The sequence below is a fragment of the Phodopus roborovskii genome, unplaced genomic scaffold (assembly GCF_943737965.1).
Source record: "Phodopus roborovskii unplaced genomic scaffold, PHOROB, whole genome shotgun sequence".
In the NCBI taxonomy this organism is placed as follows: Eukaryota; Metazoa; Chordata; class Mammalia; order Rodentia; family Cricetidae; genus Phodopus; species Phodopus roborovskii.
In genome coordinates this window covers 2,819,507-2,838,539 of record NW_026126603.1, presented here as the reverse complement: position 1 = coordinate 2,838,539, position 19,033 = coordinate 2,819,507, and the positions used below count along the sequence as shown (strand labels likewise).

Genomic DNA, 19,033 nt, shown 5'->3' with positions numbered 1-19,033 from the left:
CACAACACAAAGTTCCATCCTTACTTTATAGCTGAACAATTCCCATAGGATTTGAGTGGTATCGACTTGCAAAAAAAAAAAAAAAAGTGTTTTTTTTTGTGATTTGAAATGTAAGTCAAATACCCAAAAGCTCAAATGGACTTCCCTGAACAAAACACAGCTTTCTGGAAATGTTCACAACTTTTCTGTGTGAACATTTCACTCCAGACTCTCAGATTCTGTTCCCTTTGAAAGCTGGTGTGACAGAGCCCTGCCATTTCTCAATTACTCGTGGCTCTCCAGGTTATTTTCAAATCATGGGAAAACTCCTCACACACCCCCTTTCTTTTTTAAAACAAGCAGATATACGAGAATCATATTAATTTCAATTTGTTGAGATGAGAGGTATACTTCAAGATTAACATATGACAATATTTTTCCTTGGGAAACTGCACTAAGGGAATTGACATGTGTAAGTGTGACAGAACTGGTTAGGTTATGAAAGCCATATCTAAATGTGAGCCATTACTAACATAAATGTGTGTGTGTGTTTGTTTTTACTTCTTACCTAAAAAGTCTCAGTAAACCTATTCCTCTCACTAGAGGACAGTGGCAACTCTTTTCTCTTTAATGGCAATTCAGAAGTTGTAGGAGGCAGCTATGACAGTGCCTGTTTGTAATACTAGCTTAGCACCCAAGAGGCTGAGGCAAGGGAATTCTGAATTCCAGGCCAGCCCCAGCTACAGAGTGAGACCCCATAACAACTTCCCCTGTCCCTTCTCCAAATATCCATTTGTATGAAAATAGACACCAGATGATCAAAAGGTCTAATAATGACTTATAATAACTAAACTTGCTGAGTTAGATGCGAATCTTTCATATAAATGAAAAGCTATGGCTCTAATAATCTACAAACTTTGATTTATAGCTGTGGTGATTTGAATGAGAAATGTTCTGGTGATATTTTGATATTTATGATTTAATAAAGCAACTGGCAATCAAATGCAAAGCTATCCACAGCCAGAGTCAGGCAGTGGTGACACATACCTTTAATTCTAGCAGCCATGCTAGCTAGCCATAGAAGCCAGGCAGGAACCTTTAATCCCAGGACAAGAGGGAGGGAGGGAGGAAGAGAGAGAGAGAGAGGGAGAAAGAGAGAGGAAGGAAGAGAGAGAGAGAGAGAAGAGGCAGATGGATCTCTGGAGTCTAAGACCACCCTGGGCTACATGAGAGTGAATCAGAGCTTACACCATTAATCTCAGGATTTGAGAGGTATGAAAGGAAGAAGCAAAGGGCCTCATGTGAGATTTAGTTTCCAGACAGGGAAGGGATTGCAGGCTGAGGCTTGGTGGAGAGTAGTGTAGTCTGCATTGCACTCTGAGGATTCATGGAGACAGGGGCATCCATTTCGGTGTGAGGTAGAGGTAAAAGCTAGTGCATAAGCTGCTTTGCTTTTCTGATCTTCAGCTTGCTTTATTAGATAATGAACAATATATCACCACAAAATGTCTCCCATAGGCTCAGATTGTTGTATAATTGGTCCCCAGTTGGTAGCACTATTTGGGAGAAGTACAAGCTTGCTGGAAGAAACACATCTTTGGGGGTGGGCTTTAAGGGTTTCTAGCCTCTACCCACTTCCTGTTCTCTTTTTCTGCTTCCTGTGTGTGGATGAAAATGTGAACAGTCAGCTTCCTGATTCTGTCACCATGCCATGCCTTCCTACCATGATGGATTCTATCTCCCTGGAACCATAAATCAAAATAAACTACTCTTTCTTAAGTTAATTTTAGTCATGGTGTTTTATCATAGCAATGAAAGAGTAGGCAATATAACAGTGTTGTTTTAGAGCTACCAGCACTCAACCCTGTAGACTGGATAAGAAGATAACTTGCTCATCTTTTGAAATACAACCATTGATATGAATGCATGTTTTAAAGATATGTACAAGAAAGTGAGATCTTTCTTGTTTTTTCCAGGAACTTCTAAAACTCTTGCTTAAGCCTATGACTTGCATTCTCTGGCTTGACTAGAAAGATTTCAAAGCCTAAAATTTTTAGAGACAACCCCATTTTAGTTTACAATAACTACTAATATTCTCTCAAATGGGGCAGACCTGATTTCAAAAGTGGAAAGGAAAAAAAAAAATCAAAATTTCTTTTTCTCTAGAGTAGTGACCATACAGTCCCATGGTTTATAGAAGATAAAATATTAAAATGTCATTATTTAATTGTTCCCTCAGGGACCTAAGAACATGTGGTTTCTAGAAATTAATGGGAATGTTTGAGCATAATAAACATCACAACTCCTCATTTGAAAGTCAACCTCTTGTGTTAATAAGGGGTGCTATTTGCCTCTATTGATTGAGCAATACAATACTCTAGTTTCAAAATCAAGATTTTCTTTTTGAAAAGAAAAACAAGGAGAATCCTACAGATATAATCTCAGGAACACAATAAGGTTTCTTCCCAACTACTAACACCCCCCCACCCCCATAAGCTCAGATTCTCTCACACAGACCAGCATTTAACTGTGTACAGATATTATTATGGCTTGATTTTGTAATGTCCACCATTTTTTTTTTGAGGGCTTGGTCCCTAGTTGGGGTGGGGGTGTGTGTGCTATTTTGGATGTCTGGAAACTTTGGGAAGTGAGTTCTGGCTGAAGAAAGTAAGTTGTCTACTGGGGCGGGGGGGGGGGGATCTTGGAGGTAAATTACCCAGTCTACTTCCTGTCTTGTGTTGTGCGTCCTTTAAGCCATCCCACCACACACACCATGATGCTTTGTATCAGTACATGAGGCCAAACAACCATAAATGGAACCCTGTGAAAGTGTGAGCCCAAATGAGTCCTTCCACTCATCGATTGTGTCTGTCAAGTAATTTGGTCACAGTAGCATAAAAACTAGTAACAATGCCATATATGCTAACTCCCAGATAGTCAATCAAACCCTCCATTCTTTTTCCTTCCTGGATTGTGTTTTTCTGAGTTGCCTAGCCTGATGGTGCTTCCTGTCTTTCTCTACTTCTGCAGTACTTGGAGGAGCTTGCTAAATGGGGTGTCCACCAGATAGACATAGTGTGGCTCACGGACCTTTATATGGAATTTCTTTACTACGAGTCTTTTTTTCAGTTGGCTTATGGGTCCTAACATAGCTTGTGTTGCAGGAACTTGCTTTAGTGATTAACATCAGTACCTCCAGTCTTCTGTAACAAAGATATTTCCAGGTCCCAGCAGAGCTTTGGAGATTCTATTTTAATAAATCTTGTTATCAAAACATTCGATGGAACAGATGTGCTCACTTGTCCCAGATGATTCTTCCCCTGATCCCAAATAAAATCACTTTACTCTAATCATATCTCAAATAAAAACACCATACAGCCAGGATAAGGAAGCCACTCAAACACTTTTCATACTAGGTGTATCTCAGTATATTTCATTCCATATGGCTCTAATGGCCATTCTGAAGTGATGACACTTAGCTTTAAGTTTTTCAGCTTCACTATCAACTGCATTTTATTCACTTATCTATCATGGAAGAAAAAACTAGAGCAGCATTAAAACTAGAGAGGAAAGGAAAGTCGTAACCTTATAGCCTCTCTTGTGAGTTGTGTGTCCTTCTTGCTTGTATTGTACTGACAATTCTGTATGTCAGAGGTGGTGTAGTTTTTGACATTAATGATTAATGGTCTTTCAACTTTGAAAAAAATGTTTAAGATTATTATTATCATGATTTTCGTTCTGAGACAGAGTACTATGTAGTCCTGGCAGCATTATGTAGTCCAGGCAGGCCTTAATTAAGTTCAGGTTGATCCTTCAACTTCAGCCTTTCCTGATGCTGGGGCTACATACACATACCAGCTTCCATAACCAGTGTGAAAATAATTATTTTTAAAAGTGTTTCTATCACATTTCCAGAAAGTTCCAAAGAGCTAATTAAAGGTGATAATGTGGAGATTCTCAAGATTAATATGAAGAAATGGATCAGTGGGGGGTTTTAAATAACTTTCCCTTGTGAAAAAATATTCCCAAACAAAAATAAAAGCAAGTTATTGTCCCTAATAATCCGTTTAAAGAAGTACTGTGATGTCTTCTGTTAAGTCAAATTAGAATCTCAGAAAGTTTGGATTTCCACTAGGTTGATGCAATGGTTGGTTTGGTTGTTGTTGTTTGTTTTACAATGATTAAGCAAGCAACAGATATTACTTTTCTATAGTAGCTCAAGGATTTTTTACAAGACATTAGAAATTATATATTAAATAAAAACATCTTTAGAGGGGCTTGGGAGGTAACTCAGTGATTAAACCACTTGCTGTATAAAGATGACACCTGAGTTTAGATCCCTACTACCTATGTAAAGAGCCAGGCATGGTGGTATGTGTCTGTGATCCTAGCTGGGAAGAGGGGGCAGGAGGATCGCAGGGATTCAGTGGCCAGTCACTAATCAGTGAGAGGCACTGTCTCAAAGACTAAGGTGTAGAGCATAGAAGAAGGCACTTGATACAGACCCCTGGCATATACGCACATGTACACATGTGACTTCGCACATATATACAAATACTCCATATACAAAAAGAGTCAAGCAGTGAAGAAACTGGTACATTGTAATGTGTACATAACAGGCAATATCTGCTAGTTGACTAACATTGATCCATGATGATTATATAAGGACTTTTTGGTTTATTCTATATTGGGCCCACTCCACCTAACATGAGTGCCAATGGCTGTTTTGATTGATAGCTCAGAGGCTATTCAATTGTTTTCAGACAGAAATGCCAACTCTGCTCACTTCCTGAAAGGTGACACATGCAATTTGTTTTTAAACATGAACACATATCAGGAAATGAAACAAGATTATTTGTGCTGTGCTGCGGAAAATAATACAAGTGAGAAAACATTATTTTTAGATAAGACTATTTCCGAACCCTTTAATGATAGCATACAGACTTGTCTACCTTATGTCAGAATATCAACAGGCATGGTACATGCTTCTCACTATCATGGGGCACTATTTACTTAACTGTCTTTAACTCAGCCATTGGCTTTCAGCATTGCTAACCCCATTTTTCATTATCACATTAAGAATGCTAGTTGTGTAGCAAAAAACCTTTAGTTCCAGAACTCGGGAGGCAGAGGCAAGCCCATCTCTGTGAGTTCAAGGCCAGCATGGTCTAATAGTGAATTTCAGGATAGCCAGAGATATATAGAGAGGCTGTGTCTCAAAAAAATGTAAGAAGAGGATGTGCTCATTCTATTGACTGAAAGGGGAAATGGGCAAGAAACGTCTTCAGGGATGTGCTAAGGAGAAAAGAGAGGAGCAAAGAAGGGCCAGAAGAGTCCATGAGTGGCACAGCAGAGAGGTTCTTGCTCAGGGTTGTCTCCTTATCAGCCTCTTCCTGTAAACACTATGTCAGCATTCCAGCCTCTCTCAGTTGCAAGCATAACCTCCTTCCTCTCATGCTTCAACAAAGATGTACCATGGTTTGTAAGTTCTGAGTACTCATTCCACATACGTAGAGTCAGATCACACTTGATGAACCGACTGTAGACACACAGGTCCTAAGGCAGGGTAGGCTTTTAGGAAGGGATAGGTTCAAGACCCTCAGGCTGTGGAAGACTTTTACTTTTAAAAAATTTATCTTAATGTGTATGTTTGCTTGCATGTTTGTACACCACATTAATGCACTACCCTTGGAGACCAGAAGAAGGTTCTAATATATTGGGACTGGAGTTATAAAAGGTTGTGAGTTGACATGTGGATGGTGGGAATCGAATTCAAGTCCTCTGAAAGAGAAGCCAGCATTCTTAACCACTGAGACATTTTTCTAGCCCCAGAGTTACTTTGACTTTTGTGTAAGGTCATTCATTCAAAAGGCTATTTGACCACCTAGACTCTATGGTATCTTCTCCAAAGGTCTGTACTTCTAAGCTTATTTTTATTGATGTTGTTGAGAAAAATATATTTATGACAGGTAATGCTTACAAATTAAAACTATCCAGTTGCTCATAGAACTAAGGTTAATTACTAATATTAAAATCTAGTTTCTACAAAACTAAAATAATGTGCAAATGACAAATCTAAAATGCCTGATGTTCAACTATCAAACCAATATAGTCAACTCCTAGTTTGGAGAAGTCTTTTTAGAAGTGTCCCTCAAGAGGTACACATAAGAAATGTATGTTTTATGTATATGGTTTATTGATGTGTTTCCATGAGTGTGAATACATGTGTCTGCAGGTAACCAGAGGTTGGCATCAGGGGTCTTCCCTGATTGCTCTGTATCTTATTTTCAGGAGACAGTCTCTTACTGAGCCTATAGTTTAGTTCTGTCTGGCTAGCTGGCCAATAAGCACTGGGGAATCCTGCTGTCTTTGTCCCCTTACCGATGCACAGTGCTGGGTTACACATGCACAATTTTGCTTTCAGCCTTTTATATGCTGAACTACAGTCCTCATGTTTGCACAGTGGCCCTGAGAATTCTGAAGTTCTTGATCTTGAGCCTGCTTTGGAAATGATGTGTTATTGGGGGCTTGCACATCCCAGCTCACCTCTGCATTCTGTGGCGTGAATTTTACAGGATGAGATAAACTAACCTTGCATGAACTGTCTGACCTTCCCTTCTCCCAACAGCTACTTCTCCTGTAGACAGCTGCAGCTACAAACAAGCCACTTTACAGCTCTGACCAATGAAATGGCCTTTGTATATCTGCTTTCAGCTAACACACTGGCATGCTGGAGCTGGACAACGGGGCCACGAAGGACTCCAGGCCAAGTCTATTCTTCTTCCTGCCTGGTGCTTAGCCTGTGTGGCTGCATTCCCAGGACCCATGGGACAGAGGAGGTTGTTTCCAGCACACACACACACACACACACACACACGGATGGACAGATAGACACCCGCACATACACACTGGCCAGGGTGCTCTCAAAAAGAAATATTATTTGTGGGTTCTGAGCTGGCAATGGAAAAGTTTCTTCAGAGTAAGAACACCAGGCACTGGACTCCACTGGATCTGTGGCCTTTCAAGCAGTTTTCCCAGACCTGCAGAACTTACACTTGTTGAAATCCTCAATTATAATCCCAAACTCAGGTCATAAGAAAGGAGCAGATTACAAGCTTCATTCAACAACAAGTAAATGAGGACTAGCCATATGCCAAGTTCAAAGTCCCCAGCTAAGGCCTCTAACACCTGTTACATAGTGAAAATCTAACTCTTTTTCCTGCCAAAGACTAGGGAAGCCTAAATAAAGGAGGCATGGAGCTCTCTTTACAGAAAACAGTTCAGCTGAGATAAAGGGCTACAATTTAGACCAACAAGGAGTCAACTAACTCTAGCTCACAGGCCCAAACTATACATCCACACTTGTTTTTGTACGGCTCAGGAATGAAGAGTAGTTCCTACATTTTCAAATAGAGGAGGTAAGGAAGATAGGGAAGGAGGAACAAGAGAAAAGGAAAGAGAGGAAGAAAAATTCATGGTACACAAGGATTTATGTAATAGTCAAACCTCTATTTCCCTAAATAAAGTTTTATTGAAACACAACCATGTTCCTTAGTTCTCCTACCACATGAGGCTCCTTTGATACTTGGAAAAGGTGCAGTCTCTGCAGTGGAGACCATGTGCCCTGGGGAAGCCAGATATACAGCCTTTACAGAAAAGGTTTGCCAACTATCATTTTAGATTTTAAAATATTTCTTTCCATTTAGCTGAGATAGCTGACTGAGAACATACACCTCAAGTTTGGTTAGGGTACATTTATAGATAAAAATTCTTCAAAAATAGCAATATGTATGCACTCCTGACTTGGAAGATTTGTGTTTGTGCGTGTGCAGGAACACCCTTCTGTGTAAGTGAGTGTAGGAACCAGAAGCTCACTCAGGTGTCTTCTTTACCCACTTCCCCTACTGGCTTGCCTTGAACTCACAGAGATCTCTAGTCTCTACCTCCTGAGTGATTGCTGGGATTAAAGGCATGCACCACCACCCCCGGGCCCCTTCTTTTTGAGACAGGGTCTGTCACTGAACCTGGAGCTCACCAGTTTGGTTGACTGGCTGACAGGCAAGTCCTAGGGATGTTTCTGTCTCTGCCTCTTTCTGGCACAGCAGTGGAGGTGCAGATGTACAGTAAGTACTGTGCTTTTTAAATGGATGCAGGGGCTTTGAACTCAAGCCCTCATGCTTGCACTGTAAACACTTTATCCCCTGCACCATTCCCCCAGATCTGATGTCTGTTTCTTGTTGATATTCATTTTCTACCTTTATCCTGTTAGTCTAGAACATTGTGCCTTTCTTTTCTTCTTTCTCCAGTGCATGGGCAGTGGGGAGGGTGTGGGGGTATGTGTGGGGGGGTTATAACTGGTCTCATGTGTCAGGTACATGTCCCACCACTGAGCTATGAGCCCCAGCTCTTGGAAGCACACAGTTTTATTTTTCTTGGCCATACAGTCATTTCTTTTACAGACAATTCTTGATCCTAAAGACTAGACTATCCTGCGCTTTCCCCACTAGATGTTAAGACAGAATCCTGGGAAATGCCTGCCTGTGAACAGTTAGTTCTGCTGAGGGCTAGCTACAATCCCCTGTGCTGTGCGGGCTCCATGCAGATCATTAGAGACTGGGGACAATGTCAGCCATGCTGTTCTGCGACACAGTCCTTAAGGAGCCAATGACAGGATTCAAGATGGCAGCCCCACAGGATTACTCAAGCTGTCCTCAGCAGTTAATTCTGTTTTTCCCTTAACATAGCATCTTTCCATGGAAGACAGACAGGAATGGTATTTCTATGCTGTTGATACTTCCCTGAAACATATTTCCCTATATGACATGGATTTTCCCCCTTGAAAGTCAGCAACTAAATTGAGAGGAAAAAAGATGTGCATCTATTTACTCTTTGGAACTCTCCAGGTATATGTAACTGGAGTGATTCCCTGCTCCCCAGAGACACACAGAATAATGGCCATTGGAGACACTGGGCTCTGAGTTCAGCTTTTCAGTAACCTCAGGAGGTTCATTTAGGGAGAATACCATCTTCACTACCACTGAGTGTGCCCTGCAGACTTCCTGTTCAGTTGACAGTACCGCAGCTGGATCTCACTAATCAATACACCATTCTCCTACAAGGTCCATGTAAGGTAGTTTCTTTAAACAAAAAAGCAACAAGTATATATTTAAACCAATAAGACTCACCTAGAGAAATCGCCTTTTGCTTCCTGTGAAAGAAAAAAGAAATGAGTGAATCAGATCCATTGTTAGAGTGAAAATTTATGTCCCTGCTGAATATGGTAAGACCAGCTTCCTACTGCTGCCACCTTCTCTCTGGAATTCAGTGACAAGGAATGCTAAGCCAGGTGTGGGGGAACATTCCCACAACTGTAATTCCCAGCAATTGGGATGCTCAGGCAGGAGGATTCTGACATTGAAACTAGCCTGGTTGCATAGTGAGACCCTATCTGATGGGTTAGAGGCAGGAAGAATATATATATGCATCATCTGAATAGGAGACACAATGTAAACTTTACAAAGTTATATGAAGTTTACATTTCAAGGCCCTGATCTAACTAAATTAAGCTTAAAACTTCTAAACTGAGCACATATCTGGATAAAATTCTCCCCCTCCCTCCCTCTCTTCCTCCCTTCTTCCCTTCCTCTCTCCTTCCCTCTCTCCCTCCCTCCCTCTCTCCCTCCCTCCCTCCCTGTTCATTTTCTCTCCTTTCCTCATACATACACAATTACTTCTCTCTCCCATCTTTCCTTACTCCTCCCCCTACTCTCTTTCGCCCCTCCCTGCCTTCAGTTCCCCCTGTCTTCCTTGAAACCTCCCCTCTTTCTTCCCCTTGCCTTCTGGTCCCTTCCTTCCTCCCTTAGACAGCTGCAGTCTGCCCTCTTAGCCCAACCTCCAAAGCAGCTGGGATTACAGGTGCATGCCACTGTGCCAGGCTAGAAAAGTTTATTTCTTCTGTCACTTTTGGAATTGAGAGCTCTTTCCTAATTACACCAAAGAATTGGAAGCCAGAGGCCATGTGAACATCAGTGAATGTGGTAGACTCTCTTGGACACAGCAGCATACAATAAATACTTGTTTAAAAGCATAACTTCATGATAGCACTTCAACTCATCTTGCCAACGTTATAGATGATACTCTTGCCTGTCTGTCTGTCTCCAACTAAAGACTGTTACTTTGACTTTTTTGTGGGGAGAGGAGGTGATCCTTTCTAGGTATTCATTTGGTTTTTCTCAGGGCAAATGAATGTACCAAACTTACAGAAAGTGGGGTATCATGGTTAAATACGGATCAGGATAAACAAATAGGTTGAATAGATGTTTATTCAGGGAGAAATAACTTACAACCTAGACAGATGAACACCAGGAAATTCAACCCGATGCTCTCCAGTCGGAGTCATGCCAGCAAGAGAGCTTTTCCCAGCTCTCTCTCCGACCTCCTTTCACAGGTCACTTCCGCCCATGGCTCCACCCCCAATGGGCGTGGTCAGTGCCACAGAAGGACTATCTCACTACAATGGGGGTCAGAGAATCAACTAATCACAGATTAAATCCATAACTTCCCTTTGAGGTCATATGATATACTGCCTTGAAATTCTGGAATAGTGCAAACCTCTAATCATGGCCATGGCATCAGCATTCCTAATATCTCCTTCGTCTGTGGCTAGAAAATGTTAAAAAGTCAAGCTGGAAATGGCTGCTGGGTGGGCACAGAGGCCACATTTCCTTTTGTGTGCACCCATATCGACTTACCTGCAAAATATAGGATGCCAGCTCAAACACCACCTCACTGTCCACATCAATGAGCTCCTGAAAGGAGAAAGGTCAACATGAGTCTTATATTTTTCTACTCAGTTTTGAATAATTAACTAATTAAAAACTTTAAAAATATGGATCTTGTGATATAGTCTAGGTTGGATGCAAACTCACAACCCTCCTGTCTCTGCTTCCCAAGTGTGGAGATTCTAGGCATGTGTCACTGAACTCCTTGTAATTTGGCACTACCAGCTTCCTTACAGTAGCTCCCATGGAAGAGACCTGGTCTTTCTTGGGAGTTCCTCAGAATCTCAAACACTTTTAGAATGTCTTTGGTTCTTCAGACAATTTCTCTGAGTGACTCCACCCTGAACCCTCCCAAAGATCTTTTCAAAGAAGCCTACAAGTCATCACAAATCTGGACGAGGCAGTAGGGATGGACCATGTCCAGCTTTGCATACACATGCTCATCTTTATCTTATTTTTATTTCATTAACATGGGTGTTTTACCTGCATGTATGTCTGTATACCACATGTATGCAGAAGGAGTGTGTGTGTGTGTGTGTGTATGTGTGTGTGAAAGAGAAAGGAGGAGTGTGGGGAGAGGGAGGGAAAGAAGAGAGGGAGAAAGAGGGGAGGACAGTGGGAGAAAAGGAAGAAAGGAGGGAGGGGAAGAGAGAGACTCTGGGCAGACATATATCCAAGGCCAGACTAGAGTTATAGGTGGTCATAAGCCATCCTATGAGTGCTGAGAATTAAACCTTGGTCTTTTGGAAGAGTAGCCAGTACTCCTAACCACTGAGCCATTTCTTCAGCCCAAATCTGCTCATCTACCTTACTAGTCACAGGAATACAGCTGCTCAATAACCAAAATTACATATTTATTTATTTATTCTGAGATAGGATCTCATGTGTAGCCCTGGGTGGCCCAGAGCTCAGACTTGCCTCTGCCTCCCAAGTACTGTGATTGAAGGGTTCACAACCATGTCCAGCCCCTTTACAGCTTCTTTTTAATTTCTGCCTTAGCACAAGTAGTGAGGCTTCATTGAAAGAAATGTTACAATGGGATCACGACTTGATTGAAAGTTAAACAAGGCAAGACTGAGTGTGCAGGTCCTCAGTGGTACCCAGCACAGTTCCTTCATGTGCTCCCAGCTCAGTATGGCTAGTGGCTACAGCTCAATATAATCTGTAGTGTTTCTATCTTAATGAAAGTTCTATTGGTCATTGCTAGTCCAGTGTCTAATTTGAATATTCTTTCGTTCTTTTAGGTCTTTACCAAATAATTATAATCTAGGAACAAGGTCTTAAAAGAATAAAAACTTCTTTGTTAAAAAATTCCAATGTATGTCCAAAACACAGACATAATTAGACTCTAAGTAGGAACATTCACATCACTGCCAGCATGTGTGTACTCCAGTGGTCCAAGATGACATCACCTAGTGATGTCACAGCCACCATAGTTTGTATAAATGTACTTTATGCCTGCTCAACAATAAAACCACTTACCATATCTATCAGAGTACTCCCTGCCATGAAGCAACATGGGCCTGGAGTTCCTCTGTTTGTAAAAACTGCACCATTGAGGCATTAATTCAAACCCAAGCAAAAGTCTGTGTATTTATCATATACAACTTGATGGCTTTGGAGGCAGGCCTGCACATTTAAGATACCATCACCACAATAAATCTGCCCATTATCCCTCAAAACATGTTTTTATGATAAACATTTGACATGACCCACCCTCTTAATGAACTTTTAAGTGAATGATGCCTTATTATATATAGCCCATAGTGTTAGAGACAAACTCAGGTCCATTCTCAAGCAACAAGAAGTTATTTGATGCCATTTTTCTATCATCAAGATTGAGGAGAAATTTTTCTTTATCTTTCCTTTCTCCCTACTTCCTTCTCTTTTTCTCATTTCAAAAAGGGTCTGACTCTACAGCTTTGTCTGGCTTTAAACTGATGGTCATTCTCCTGCCCCAGTGTTTCAAGTGCTGTGACTAAGGCATGAACCACCAAGCTCAGAACATCTTCATTTTTTATTCCCTGTCATCACTAGACCTGATAGTGAGTGGCTAGACAAGAGAAGATGCTAGGAGAGACGTAGACACCAGAAGGCTTGACAGCACGCTTTTTACTGAGGCTGGAAATCCAAAAACATGATATGGCTTGCCTCAAGTCACGAGGACCATAATGGTAGTTATTGTGCTGGGAACCACAACTTCTCTAATATATGACCTCACTTAGGACTTGCCCCCTCCCAAGTTAATAGGGTCTCAGTCCCAGCCAGCACAATCTCAGAACAATATTTATAACTGAAGTCGGCATGAAAGAGTGATTTAAATTAAGAGTTATTTGAACTACCAGCCAAACTCTGATATATGGATTTTTTAATTAGTTGGGGGGGGTGTCCAAAATTGTCTGTCATAATTCATGACAACATATCCCAACAGTTTTGCATCTTTTGAAGAAGGGATATCCTCATGGTCTCTCAGGCCAAGGAATTCCAAAAATAGATAAAGTTGCTACTTTCAGAAATGTAGCCCAAAAGCACCAACAATCATCTAACCACCATATGGAAGACTGGGGACAGCCATGCTTCATGCTTCACCAGACATGGGAGCTTAACAGCCTCTGTAATTCATCTGCCCTGTGAGAGCTGGGATGTGGGAGAATGTCTGCAATGGCAGTTGTGGGATTACCAGCTCCCATCAAAATATAAGTCATGGAACAGTGTACAAATGCTTTCACAGAGACTCTAGACAGAGTTTCCACAGTAGATCATTTCTACTCTTGCTTTATTCATTTCTTTTCCCCACTGGTCAACTTGCTAAAGAGTACACAGTACTTGAGAGCATATTTGTGTGTGTGTGTGTGTGTGTGTGTGTGTGTGTGTGTGTGTGTGTGTATGCATGTGTTTGCATGTGTCAGTCCTTCTGTTAAACATTTACACCTATGGTTCAGCAAATGGTCAACAGTGGGCTAATGGTTAACACCATCAGGGAGGCTTATCTTGTATTTAACTCAAAATCAACCATTGGCAGACAGCCCTGTGCAGGATCATGCGATATGACTGATAATTTGGTTCATTCGCTAGATGGAAGTATCTGTGTGGGGAAGGAGAGGTGGGGGAAAGGGAGGAAGGCACAACCCATTATGTAGTCCCAGGAGGTCCTGTAGGTGAATATTAACCACAGTGCTCTACCAGCTACAGTGAAGCCTCCAGCAACAGTCTTAAATATGTGGCCTGGTTTAGGCAAGTTCCTTCCCACTGTAACTGTCCTTAGGTTAAGTGGAAAAGAATGTCTTTAACTAGGGTAAATTGTCTTTTTCTCTCCAGATGAAGAGGCTATAAAATACACAGAGTCAGAGTGCATCCAGCTATAGAGGAAAGGGAGGCAGGGGGAGACACCTCAGACCCTGCACACACTCCAAACCCAGTGAAGAAGGCTTTGCTATGTCTTAGTATTTCTAGCTAATATTTATTGACTTTAACAATCATTGGATGTCCCCAGAGGAGTCAGTCTAGAGCATGTATATGAGTCAAACTTAGAACCTTAGGAAGACAAGTTTCTGACTGTTGAGGAAAGACTTGTCTTCCAAGCCTTAGTTCCTCTCCTCATAGTATTTTTCCTATCTTTTGTTTTAATGTCTTTGTTTTTTCTTTATGACAATAATCTTGTTTTGTATTTCTTTTTCCTAGGTGATTGCATCTTTAAGCTTTTTCTGTGATGAAACAAAACCTTTGATTTTCTGTTCACTTCCTGGTTTCCCCTGGAAGCCAAGGTCACTGTAGAGGAGTTAGCAGGGGTCCCAGAGATCTTTCTCTCAGGTCCCAGCTGCCACATGACATCCAATATGACTACCTTTCCCTCAGCTGGCTTCCCCAGCAAGCCAGATGTGGCCCCCTTCATGTACTTTTCCAGAGGAGGAAACTAACTGACTGACCAAGAGAACAGAGAGTACACCCCCCCCAATACTTTCCTGGGGCTCTGGGCTTTCCCTTGACAGAAGACAAAATGGGAATGTGTGAGGAGAGGCAGGAGGCTCTTCAAGAAATATCTGAGTGGCTTCCACTTGGTTGTCTGAATAGGGTGGCATTGTGACATTCCTGTAGATTTATTACACCCACAGTTTTGCTGGGTCATTTTTCTGAGCCTGGGCATCTAGGGTAGTGGAGGACATGTGATGATTTTACATTGAGAGGGCATGTTGTATCTTTTGCCTACTGGGGCCATGATGTATGAATTTGGACCTCTGTTTCCCTTACTCCTGAATGATTGGTTTCACTTCCTCTGATCCTTGGAAAATGGTATGGAATGACAGAATGTGGTTATCTGCTGGTGTGTACAGGCAGGCAGGTGCATTCTCAGAGAGTAGATGGAAATGATGGTCCACTTTCTTTTGTACCACACTGCTTTATCTGAAGTGACAAAAAGGACTAATGGCATTCATCAGCAGTTTCATGGTGGTTTTTAATTATCTGGGGAAGATTTCCATCAGAGGATCTTGACATGTTCCAAACCAATACCCACATGCAACATGACTTATGGATACTTTCCTATCATACTTAGTTAGTTCTCCCTGACCCATGGTTCAGAAGGGTTTGCTGGTAATTTTCATGTTGTAGCAAGAATCTCAATGGAAAGCATCCCTCTGTGGTTAGGATGCGAAATTCCAACTTTCCCAAACAACAAATGAGATGAGTGCAATAGTCAGTGTTGATTGTCGTCCTGGAAGAGTGTAGAAGATGGTAGTCCTGGAGATGGGCCTCTGGGCATATCTGTGACAGATTATCTTGATTACATTAACTGAGGTTGGAAGGCCAGCTGTTAGTGGCACCATTCAATGGCTGTAGTCCTGGACTGCATGGATGGACAAAGGGAGCTAAGCAGCAGCATCTATCCCTCTGTTTCTTGACCATGGATGTGATGTGATACAATATGTCAAGCCTCTGCCAGTTAGACTTCCCCATTATGCTGGACCAAACCTTTGGATTGTAACCCAGAATAAACCCTAAAATTGCCCTTGTCAGGATGTGTTACCACAGCAACAGGAACAGAAATTAAGACAATAATTAGAACAGAAACCACAAGGAACAACCATAGGCAAGTGAGGATGACATTGGCAAACTCCAATCAGAATCCCTTAGTTGGTCTCCTCAAGAGCTTCCCTAATGATCCTTACCTAGTCACCACCTTTGTTACTACCCATGACACATGAGAAGATAGTGTCTGGTGGTCTTCCTAAAGTTCACCACTACTGCCACCTGAAAGTGAGGTCTAGTCTTATCCCTTACTCCCAACAGTCCCAAAACACACAACATCACTGTTCTCCTTGAGTTTCAATTACCTCATTACCATTCAGAAACTGTAAACACATTGGAAATGCTATCTCGGTATTATTTATTTCTTCTCACTGGCATCTATAGACAGTCTGAACCACACAGTTTTGCCTCTGTTCTTTGGTGTATTTTAGTATTGATGGTAGTATTTAGTCAGCTTTCTGAAAGAGCACTACTGTGTCTTTTGGTCACCATGCAAACAATGGTTGTAATTGATTACCTTTGTAATACGAATGTTTACCTCTTACTTGGGTTTATTTCAGTGTCCAGCATAAATAGTATTTAGACATGTCTTAAAGGGTGTTTTCAGGTGACTGTAGCATTTGAATCACTGGACTTAGCCCTTCTGAAAGACAGTGATTACCACCCAATTCCTTAAGGGTCCAAAGAGAATAAAAGGCAGAGGAAAAGCGAGTTTCCCACTATTTTTCCCTCCTACACTTTTAAGAGGGATAACAACATAAGGTCTTGGCAAGGCTAGCCTAGCATTTACCATTTTTCTCAGAGCAGCTTTGAACTCATGAACTCTTCTGCCTCAGCCTCTCATGTCCTGAGCCTGTGGGTGTGTGCCACCACACCCAGCTTCATTACTCACTTTATGAGCCAGAATATCCCATCTCACTTTCTCCTGCCCTTGGGATGAGATTTACAGTACTGGCCTCCCTGCTTCTCAGGCCTTGAGACTGAGTCACAGCCCCGACTTTCCTGGGCTCTGGCTCGCAGGAGGCATGTCACAGATTTCTCAGCCTTCAGTTACATGGGCCAGTGCCACACGGTAAGTGTCCTATGTTTCTCTGTGGAGAACCCTGACTAATATGGTGCATAGCATCAGACTGGGGGTACGAGGTCAGATGTAGGTGACCTCCCTGGCTACCTTCTTGTGGTAGTATGGTTGCCATATCTCATTGCACAACTCATAATGACTATATGGAGTTGTGTCTGGGCATGAATATGACCTGCAAACTTGGATAGTTCGTCTTTGGCAGCCCTTTGCCAGGTCTTTGGCAGTCAAGTCCTGTCATGTCAGTCTCATGATCCACAGAAGTGCATTGCCATTCACATTGCACTCTCACTGTAACTTCACAGCACGGGAGCTTCTCATGCTACACACTGTCTACAGCCTACATCAAGAGCCTAAGGAACTGCTCTTTCTAAAGTCTGCTACACACTGCCAAGACTAGTCTATAAGCGTTTCTGGAAGGTTGAAAAAGACAGTCCTCCCTTGTCCCTGTGTTCATGTTCTTGGTCATGCGAGCACACGCAGTACATCTTCACCAGCCAAAATGAGAGATAAGGATGGGGGTTCCGTGAGAATGAGGATAATATTTATGTTGGTTTCTCATCTTGTGGGACTGGATTCTGGGCTTTGTGTCTCCCACCCACAGGTGAAATGACATCACAGGTTCATTAACAAAGCTCTTTGAAGCTCTCCAGTATAGACCATTTATTTCAGGATCAACAAGAGTGACAACATTTGGGCCTAAGAGGCCAATGAGGTCTAAGAATAACTACTTAAACCACGCATATGCGAAGCTCCAGGATCAAGGTAGACTCTCAGATAAAAGGTGAGATGAGACCTTTCTACACACAGAACTGGGTGTTCTGTTTCAATTTCCCCTCCCTCCCTCACCATTCCCTTCCTGTCTTCTTTGGCTCTTGAAATGAGATCTCATTCAGTTCACACTGGCCTCAACTTGCTCCTTAGCGGAAGATGGCCTTGAACTCCTGATCCTCATACCTCCATCTGCAAGTTCTGAGACCATGGGAGCACACTACCTCACCTGGATCCTTCTCTGTCTTTTTCTGTCACTGTCTGCTCTGGTTGCGCGTACATACACACACACACACACACACACACACACACACACACACAGACACACACACGTCATATGTCTATTCAGTCACAATTAATGGAAGGCAATCACAAAAACCCACTCTGAAAAATGGGCGAGCCACTTTCTTCTTGCCCAAGGAAGCATGGCTCACTGCATCTGTAGATAGATACCTTGGGTCTTGGGGCTCAGATGAGATTGGATGTGATAAACATGGAGACTAAGTACAATTTAATTGTGGGAATACAAAGGGTGGAAAGTTACATAGGTTGACTCTGAAATTTACAGTATCACAACAGCTATTCTGAGCTGCAAAACTTAGGTTACCCCACCCACAGAAAATGAATAACAACGACTCTTCCCAGTGGTTGATTAGAAGTCCTTTGGATTTAGGAGCCAGTTTTCTTATTGTTCCCCAGTTTTGTGTGTGAAGCTCATTGAAAGTAAAGTTAAATAAAAAACTTTCTAATTTCCTTTGTACCTTTAGGAGCCATAAATTCGTGGGAATCAGTCTTTCCAAATGTTGAAATTTAAAATAACATTAACCACATTAGACAAATATAATAAGTTAAAAATAAAAATGAAAAAAGACATCAATTTATTATCTAATTTTCATAGGGAGGTTAATGTGATGACTATTTTTTAAAATTATTTATTTTGCCAGGCAGTGGTGGTACATGACTTTAATCCCAGCACCTAGGAGGCAGAGGCAGGTGGATCTCTGTAAGTTCGAGGTCAGCCTGGCTTGCAGAGCTAGTTCCAGGACAGCCAAGACTCAAGGCTACACAAAGAAACTGGTCTCAAAAATTACTTATTGTCTGTATGTGTTTCTCAAATGTGTACCACATGTGTTCAGGAGCTGGTGGAGGCCAGCAAAGAGCACTGGATCCCCTGGAACTGGAGTTACAGGTGGCTGTCAATCACGAAGTGGGTACTGGGAACCAAAGCCAGGTCATCTGCAAGAGCAGTGAGTGCTTTTAACTGCCGAGCCATCTTTCCACAACTAGTTTTAAACTTTCATTCTCTCTCCCCTCTCTCTCTTCTTTCTGGCCTCAGATTTGCTAAGTAGAGGAGGATGGTCCTCCTGCCTCCACCTCCTGAATGCTGAAATTGCAGTGC

At 42.0% G+C, this 19,033-nt stretch overlaps 1 protein-coding gene across 8 annotated transcripts in view; it reads right to left on the bottom strand.

Annotated features, from left to right (window-relative positions):
• Frmd4a (FERM domain containing 4A) overlaps positions 1 to 19,033 on the bottom strand; it is a 590,169-nt gene that overhangs the window by 86,600 nt on the left and 484,536 nt on the right. For all 8 annotated transcript variants that reach the window (XM_051205872.1, XM_051205874.1, XM_051205870.1 and 5 more), the window contains 2 exons: positions 10,731 to 10,787; positions 9,165 to 9,187 (listed from right to left, as the gene is read on the bottom strand). In XM_051205872.1, the coding sequence (XP_051061829.1) occupies positions 9,165 to 9,187; positions 10,731 to 10,787 (80 nt within the window). The remainder of the gene's footprint in view (positions 1 to 9,164; positions 9,188 to 10,730; positions 10,788 to 19,033) is intronic.